The sequence below is a fragment of the Camelina sativa genome, chromosome 11 (assembly GCF_030686135.1).
Source record: "Camelina sativa cultivar CO46 ecotype springtype chromosome 11, ASM3068613v1".
Lineage (NCBI taxonomy): Eukaryota > Viridiplantae > Streptophyta > Magnoliopsida > Brassicales > Brassicaceae > Camelina > Camelina sativa.
The window spans coordinates 50,154,844-50,163,157 of record NC_141890.1 but is presented as its reverse complement, the minus strand read 5'-3'; the positions used below and the strand labels follow the sequence as shown (position 1 = coordinate 50,163,157).

The 8,314-nt window shown below is 33.1% G+C and overlaps 1 protein-coding gene across 1 annotated transcript; it reads right to left on the bottom strand.

Annotated features, from left to right (window-relative positions):
- Positions 1 to 6,415: 6,415 nt before the first annotated feature.
- LOC104727177 (dof zinc finger protein DOF5.7) lies at positions 6,416 to 7,750 on the bottom strand. Its single transcript, XM_010446206.3, has one exon. It carries the CDS (start codon positions 7,610 to 7,612, stop codon positions 6,653 to 6,655), a length of 960 nt encoding a protein of 319 aa, XP_010444508.1. The 5' UTR covers positions 7,613 to 7,750; the 3' UTR covers positions 6,416 to 6,652.
- Positions 7,751 to 8,314: the final 564 nt, after the last annotated feature.

Sequence of the window (8,314 nt, the reverse complement as noted above, 5' to 3'; positions counted from 1 at the left end):
TATTAAATGGCAAAAAGGTCATAGTTTAAAATAATGATAAGTCAGATGTTATAAACCTTAATCAGTTGGGTATACTACTTTTTAAGAAATTGAAAGTTGGAACCAAAGTCGAATTTGAAATAAAATGATGTATAAATTTTGAAGCTAACATTTTGGAGTTTTTGCTTTGCCTATACATGCATAACTCCAAATAAAATTACTATATAATATCGGCTACCAAGAAGAAGAAGGCAATGATGTGATAGTAAACATGTAACTCGTTTTCTGTTGGAAGTTTTCGTCTTTTCTTTTTTTCATCATGACCAAGAAGAAGACGTTATAGTGTGTGATAAGGCCATGACAAATTTCGTATTGGTGTTCGGTCCGACGGCCAAATGTACAAAAACTTGATTCTAAAGAAAAGCAAAAAAGTTGTAAGGCTTTGGTGTTATCCATATATTCTTCCGTTTTGTTCACTCGTTTACAATCTAAAGATTCTAAACCTTTTCCACTTTTTTTTCCTATCTTGCCAAGTGGACTGATTTACTACTTTCCCCCACGTTAGTTCAAAACTTCACATACATGATACATGCATATACAGTAAACACATATATATAGATAGATAGATAGATGTTGCATTTTGTATATTAAAACCTGAAATGTTGCATTTAACTAGGGCATATATATGTAACCATCGATCTCTACGAACGTAAATGATGAAATAATAATGTAGATCAGGTGATGAATATACATTGGTAAAATAAAAAAAATATAAAACTATATATACTATCTTCTTCAATCACGAGTCGTATAAATCGTGAGCTTCCTCGCCATTGGTTTTAGATTGTTGTGGCAAAGCCGTGAAATAACGACATATTAAATCTATTCATATTGTATGATATACAAAAGGCAGTTACATGATATCACTTGTATTCACATTCATCATGCTCCTTCGCCATCTATCCGTTTCATTAAATGATCATCATCAAAATATTTCACTACAAGAAAACAGTCGATTTGCGAGGAAAACCTGCGATGGCAAAATGCCCTCACAAATTTACGACGGATTTGCGAGTAGTTTGCTAGTTTAGCGAGGGTACTTGCAATTCCCTCGCAAAATTTGTGACGGCGAAATCCCTCGCAAATTTGTGACGGATTTACGACAGATTTGCGACTCCGCGAAACATCCTCGCAAAAGCATCGCAACTCCCTCGCATATTGCGACGGATTAGCCATGACATTTTCCGTAGCAAATTTGCGAGGGAGTTGCAAGGGCCGATGATGTCGGCAGCCACGTTTTTCCCGAGTGTAACTGTTTTGTCGGCAAAACAGTAAAAGCCTCGCAAATCCCTTGCAAGAAAATAATATTTTAAAATATCCCTCGCAAATCCCTTGCAAATTTCCCTAGCAAATCCATAGCAACTATTTTTAGTAGGCCTATAAATAGCAAGTTTATGATCCATGGAAACCACAACACAAAACACTTCCAACAGACACACTTTGAATACGAAAAAAAATATTGTGAAAGAAAAAAAGGCTAAAAAAAAACCTAAACACTTTTAAATTATATAATAATGTTTGGAGGTGGGCAGCATGAGATATACACATTGCAACGGTGGATGTACAATCACAGAGATCCGGAGACCGGTGATGTGACGAGAGAGTTTTGTGATGGGTTGCGCGCTTTCATGTACCAGGCGACAAACCAAGACTTTGTTCGTCAAAACGGTACAATATTTTGTCCATGTCCTAAGTGCTTCAACGATAATTATTTGGAATTTAATCTAGTGAAGAAGCATCTTTATAATAGAGGATTTATGCCAAATTACTATGTATGGTTTCGTCATGGAGAGGGTTGTAGCAGTAACGTTGGAAGTAGTAGTATGAATTATGCTGTTGATCAACCTAGTAATTATGGGCATCAAGAATCTGATCAATTTGGTTTTTATGGGTATAATGAGGAAAATAGATTTCATGATATGGTTAATGATGCATTTCATGAAACTACTGCTGCATTTCCTGAGAATAATACGGAAGAACCCAACGTAGATGCACAACGTTTTTATACTATGTTAGATGCTGCAAATCAACCTATCTACGATGGATGTAGAGAAGGGCATTCTAAGTTATCATTGGCATCTAGGATGATGACAATTAAAGCTGATAATAACTTAAGTGAGAATTGCATGGATTCTTGGGCTGAACTCATTAAAGAGTATTTGCCACCTGATAATGTATCAGCTGAGAACTACTATGAAATACAGAAGTTGGTTGCGAGTCTTGGATTACCATCTGAAATGATTGATGTGTGCGTTGACTATTGCATGATTTTTTGGAAAGATGATGCTAAGCTGCAGGAATGTCGGTTTTGTGGGAAGCCGAGATATCAACCTACACAAGGAAGGACGCGAGTACCATATAAACGTATGTGGTACTTGCCTGTTGCTGATAGATTGAAACGCCTATACCAATCAAAACGGACTGCAGCGGCAATGAGATGGCATGCAGAACACTCTACTGAAGAAGGAGAAATTACACACCCATCTGATGCAAAGGCGTGGAAACATTTTCAATCGGTATATCCTGACTTTGCTCAAGAGTGTAGGAATGTTTATCTTGGGTTGTGTACAGATGGTTTTAGTCCATTTGGTATGTCAGGGAGGCAGTATTCTTTATGGCCTGTTATATTGACGCCATACAATCTTCTTCCAGATATGTGTATGCACAGCGAATTTCTGTTCTTGAGTATTCTGGTACCAGGTCCAAAGCATCCAAAGCGATCTCTAGATATCTTCTTACAGCCTCTGATTCATGAGCTGAAGCAATTGTGGTACGAAGGTGTTCAGACGTTCGATTCGTCGAGAAAACAGAATTTCAATATGCGGACAGTGCTAATGTGGACGATTAGTGACTTCCCTGCGTACGGAATGTTATTTGGGTGAACAACACATGGAAGATTATCATGTCCTTATTGTATGGAACGTACAGAGGCATTTCAGTTAAAGTATGGGCGAAAATCTGTTATTATTATTTGTTTTATTTTATCATATTACACTTTTTAAAGTCATATTTGAGCTCACTGGCCTTTTATTTATCTTGTTTATGATCACGGTCGTCACTCGTCCGTAGACCAAAAGCAAGAAAAAGGTTAATTCTTGATCTTTTTATATTACCTTTTAAGGATAACTAGGTTTTGAACCAACGCTACATATGGGTATATTTGATATATTGTGATGAAAACTATATATCATTGATGACGGTAGTAAAATATTATCTTATAAAAAATTTAAATTAGTATTAAGGAAAAAGTTAAATTTCAGATATACAATTTTTTGAAATATAAAAATCAGTTGTGTTATAAAATCAAATCAGATAAAAAAAATCATGAATTTAACTCGACATCCAGGCGAGGCGAATTAAACTGATGACCTCACATATCATAAACCATTTTTTTGACCACCAGAAAAACAAAACAATTTTATCATCATGAATTTAACTCGTTTTCATATTTAATTGATCTCTACCACCTATGTTTTCATGTTTTTATTCAATATTTTCTTATTCTTCATGTTCTTTCTTGTCATTTCTATTGTCAAATTTTGTGATAACCGTCATCATTATTTTTACCGTTTGGTTCTTTGCTATACTCTTTTTCTTCTTCATCCTCGTCAACTTCTTCACATTCTTCCACTAAAAAACATTTTTTTAGACTACCACACAACTTGTTAATCCATCAAACTCCAAGAACAAAATCATTTCTTTTCTCATAAAAATAAAAAATAAAAAATTAATGAAAGAATATCAACTCATCTATAAAATCATACACAAAAATATGTTTTACAGCTCATAAGAAATAAAAAGCACAAACGTAGATAAATAAGATAATTTTTGTTTTACATAAATACTTATAATATTTTAAACTTTTAAAAGGTTTCGAAATATAAATTTTGAACCTTTTAAAAAGTTTCAATATTTATAATATTTTAAACTTTTAAAATTTAAAAATTATAATATTTAAAAACTTTTTAAAAGCTAAGAACTTTTAAAAAGTTCCAATATTTATAATATTTTAAAATTTTAAAATTTTTAACATTATAATATATTTTTTTGAAACTTTTTAAAGTTTTAATTTGATTAAATAAAAAACTGGATCAAACCGAATATACTTTTAAAATTGGATGCTTGATAAATCAAGTTTTCCTTCTCATTCGTTGTTGGAAGCATATTAATCTTATTTATATTGGTTCTGAATCATTGTCTAAAATTTTTATAGCCGATGTGGGATATTGTCCATAGTTCTTTTATTTCCATAAATTTAAAATTTTCCTTTTTCTAAAAAATTCTGGAAATTTAAAAAATGTTAATGAATGACATGTCAAATCCTGATAAGTTGTTTAAAATAATTCTTAATATAGAAAATTCTGGAAATTTTTAAAAAATTAATTAGTGAAGCGTTTAATCCCTATTGGTGGTTTAAAATCCTAAGTGGACGCCTTTAGGAGTTTATAACTTTTACTTTTAAAAAAATTCTGGAAATCTAAAAAATGTTAATGAATGACAAGTCAAATCCTGATAGGTTGTTTAAAATAATTCTTAATATAGAAAATTCTGAAATTTTTTAAAAAGTTAATTAGTGAAGTGTGTAATCCCTATTGGTGCTTTAAAATCCTAGGTGGACGGCTTTAGGAGCTTATAACTTCTACTTTTTATTAGTATAGATTAAAAAGATGTGTCAAAGAGAAGAAAACAAAAAAGTTAAGATATCCTAAAGTCTAAAGATCAATGTTCTTAGGATGAAATATCGTATAAAGCAAACCTACAAATAGCGAGTCTTAAAAAGCTTTAAAGGATGTTGTAGTATGCAAAAGTGCCAACATTGGCTTTTAAGAGATCGAAACTTTGTAAAAAGAAAGTGTTCGGAACCTAAAAAGTAATTCTTATAGGTTTTCTTTTCTATTTATAAAGAAGTAATTCTTATATATATATAGATATAGATTCTTATATTTCTCATAACTAAAGGATTTTATTTATTTCAAAGATAGATTTGCTAGCTTCAATATTATATTTATTCCCTGAGAGAAAAATATCCGCGCTGATAAGCTTGTGAAATGTACAAGAGCGCATGGTTTCTGTTTTTTCCATATAAGTTTATCGATACCTAACTGGCTCTCTCTCGAAGAGAGTCATCCTCCGAAAACTTAATATGTCTTCGGCAGAAGAACAAATATTGAAAGAAACATATATAGTCCTCTAAATATTTTATTGTTTTGTCTTTTAGCTTTCTAACTTTTGTACCATTAAACGGTAAAGGCAAAAGATTAATTACATAGTCGCATGCATGGCTAATAAACGGATGAAACAAGTAAAGTAGAAACTTTATAGATTATTAGTGTACAAATTAATATTCTTCTAGAACTTACAAAATGACAAAAGTGAACTAAGAGATGTGTGTTTTTCTCGTTTATAGTCCAAAGTTCAACTTGTAGACCCCATTATCAAGACAAAAACAAACAAAAAAAACCCAAAAATATCAAATCAAAGGTTAAATTTTTAAACCATACGACTCATTATCATTCTACAATTTTTAATTTGCATTCTACAGTGTTTAAGAAAATCCAAAGTTGTGAATACTTTTGACAGCTTAGCGCAATAGTTGAAACAACTAAGTTCATTTAGTCTGTTCTCACATGCCTACTTATGCTTTAGTTCTTGCAGGCCTTGCTATATAGAGATCAGTGATAAGAGATTTAGATAGTACATATACCTACTACACCAAACATATACGTATATATGCGTGTTCAGATGTATTTATATTCTAGAGAGAAGCTAAAAGGATGGGGCTAACGAGAGACTGCAAAAGAAGGCGAAGGCCTGATCTCTATGTTTCACAGAGACTCAACATAGTTCAGTGTCGCCTAAAGATCCTATATGCTTATGCATATTAATTATTGAAAAAAAAAAATGCTTATGCATATTAATTAGACCACACTTCACTGACACATTTTTAATGTAACATCAATCTATATTTTTTTTTACCGCACAAATATCGATGATTTTAACGAATAATACACAGAGTTTTAATTTATTTTTCACTTGGGTATATGACACATGATGTGGATGGTGAATTATTCTGCTTGGCTCAATGTCTGTGTCATCTGTATAATTTGTGCTCAGTTAAAAACAAAAAAAAGATTCAAGTAGGCTTATTCAAAGAAACTATGACCAATCCCAAGGAGACATTATCTATTTAGTGAAAATGACTTCTTAAAGAAATTTTAAATTATAATTATCCTTGGGATAACAACCATCCAATAAGTCATTAAGTGAACATTTCACCACCAAACCAAGGGCTTTTCAATAATTAAAACAGTAAATTCTGTTCCAACTTTAAACTATTTTAAAATACAGACAAATCATCAATATAGAGAATCTAATATAATATAAGTATCTCTCTCCATTCTTCTTGAATTTATCCCCCAATTTTGTTTTTTGTTTACAAATTGAAACTTAAAGTACTAAAATAGTAACCAACAACAACAACAAAACCTGTCTACAAGAACACCAGAAAAAAAAAGACTACAAACATAAATAGTTTTGGCATTACATCACAACACACATAACAAATAAATATATAAAATTATAGATATATATAGTTTCTTGGACTTACCAAGAATCAAGGCAAAGCATTATAATGATTAAGATCAGTCCAAGCTTGAATTCCATTGTTCCATTCACTTCCTCCTCCTCCTGTATTAGCATTATTACTAATCACCCCTTCATTATCACTATTATTACCAAAATACCACTCTGTCTGATTATCTCCTTTCTTCGTCGGAGACGACGGCGATGACGAGTTCACGATCTCGAGGTTCCGGTAAAGAATAGGTTGCGGCCTCTCGACGACAACAGTTTCTTCCTTGGAATTACCAAAAAGCATAGCCATCCTCTGTTGCTGAAGCCTCCAGTGTAAATCTTGGTTCAAACAGCTCAAAGTCTCTATAGAAGAAGCTAAGTTACCGTCGCTTGCTCCGGCGGTTGTGAAACCCGTCGGTGAGTGGTTACTGTTGTAATCTCCAAAACCCATTAAGGATAAACCCGACCCGACATCAACGGGTGTGTTTTCCCGACCCGAGGAGACCATGGGCCTAAGATCAAGAACTTCTTGGTTGTTCAAAAGCTGAAGATCGTTGATCTTGTTGAGAGATAAACCTGCGAGCTGAAAATCCATAGTCGTCGGAGGTGGGAAGAATTTGGAAGAATCGTCCATGATTGAAGAGAAGAACCTCTGAGAAGAAGAAGACGAAGAAGGGAGTACTGCGTTCATGGAGGAAGTACTAGGTTTGACGGATTTTTTAGTTTTCCGGCAACCGCCACCGATGGGGACGTTTCTCAAGGCGCCGCCACGTGTCCAGTAACGGCGACAAGATTTGCAGAAGTGACGAGGTTGAGAGAGACTGTAGTTGTTGTAGTAACAGAACTTTGTGTTTGGAGAGTTGCAACGGGGACATTTTAGGGTTTGTTGGTCTTGAGCCACGGAGGAAGACGGTGGTTTCTTGGTTTGAGATGTACCGGTGATGCGGTTATCCGGTTTAGGTACCTGTTTGGGAGAAGGGAGATTGGTATGGGAGGACATGATGATGATGATGGGGGAGGAGAGAGCAAAAATGAAGGAAGAAGAAAGCTTTGGGGGTTCCTTCCTTTTTTCGATTTCTTGCTTTGAATGTAATAAGTAAAGTATTGAGAGGAGAGAGACAACAACAACAACAGTCGGTAAAAGGGTTTCGTATGCTTCTATACTTATTTATATATAAATTATTAATTATATATATGTGAGCATATATGATGTATATGGGTGATATATACTGTCGGGATTTTGTTTGGCATTTTTATATATTTAAATTAATTCAAAATAATTTTTATATAGTATATATTTTGTCTTGAAAATGTTCTATTAACTAAAACTGTGATAATTGTGTTCGATATGAACATTACGGACAATAAAATCTAATGTGTCAAAACATGTATATCATAGTTTTCATATTGAGAATACAAATATTATTTCTGTTGTACTTGTAACTCTGGTCTTGGTGTTCTCGTTCATTTCACACAGTTGTAGACTTGAATAATCGTAAACCGCCACTTTTATCAAAACTGTTTGATTAAATTCTTCATAAAATCTCCTTGTAGTTAATGTTTGTATATGTACATTGTACTTATATAAATATATATAGAGAGAGAGAGGCATGAGTGATAGATAATAGAGACAAAAAGAGAAGATGAGAGAGAGACATGAAGTGGCAGAAAAGACAGAAGAACATATAAAACTGTGCAATTG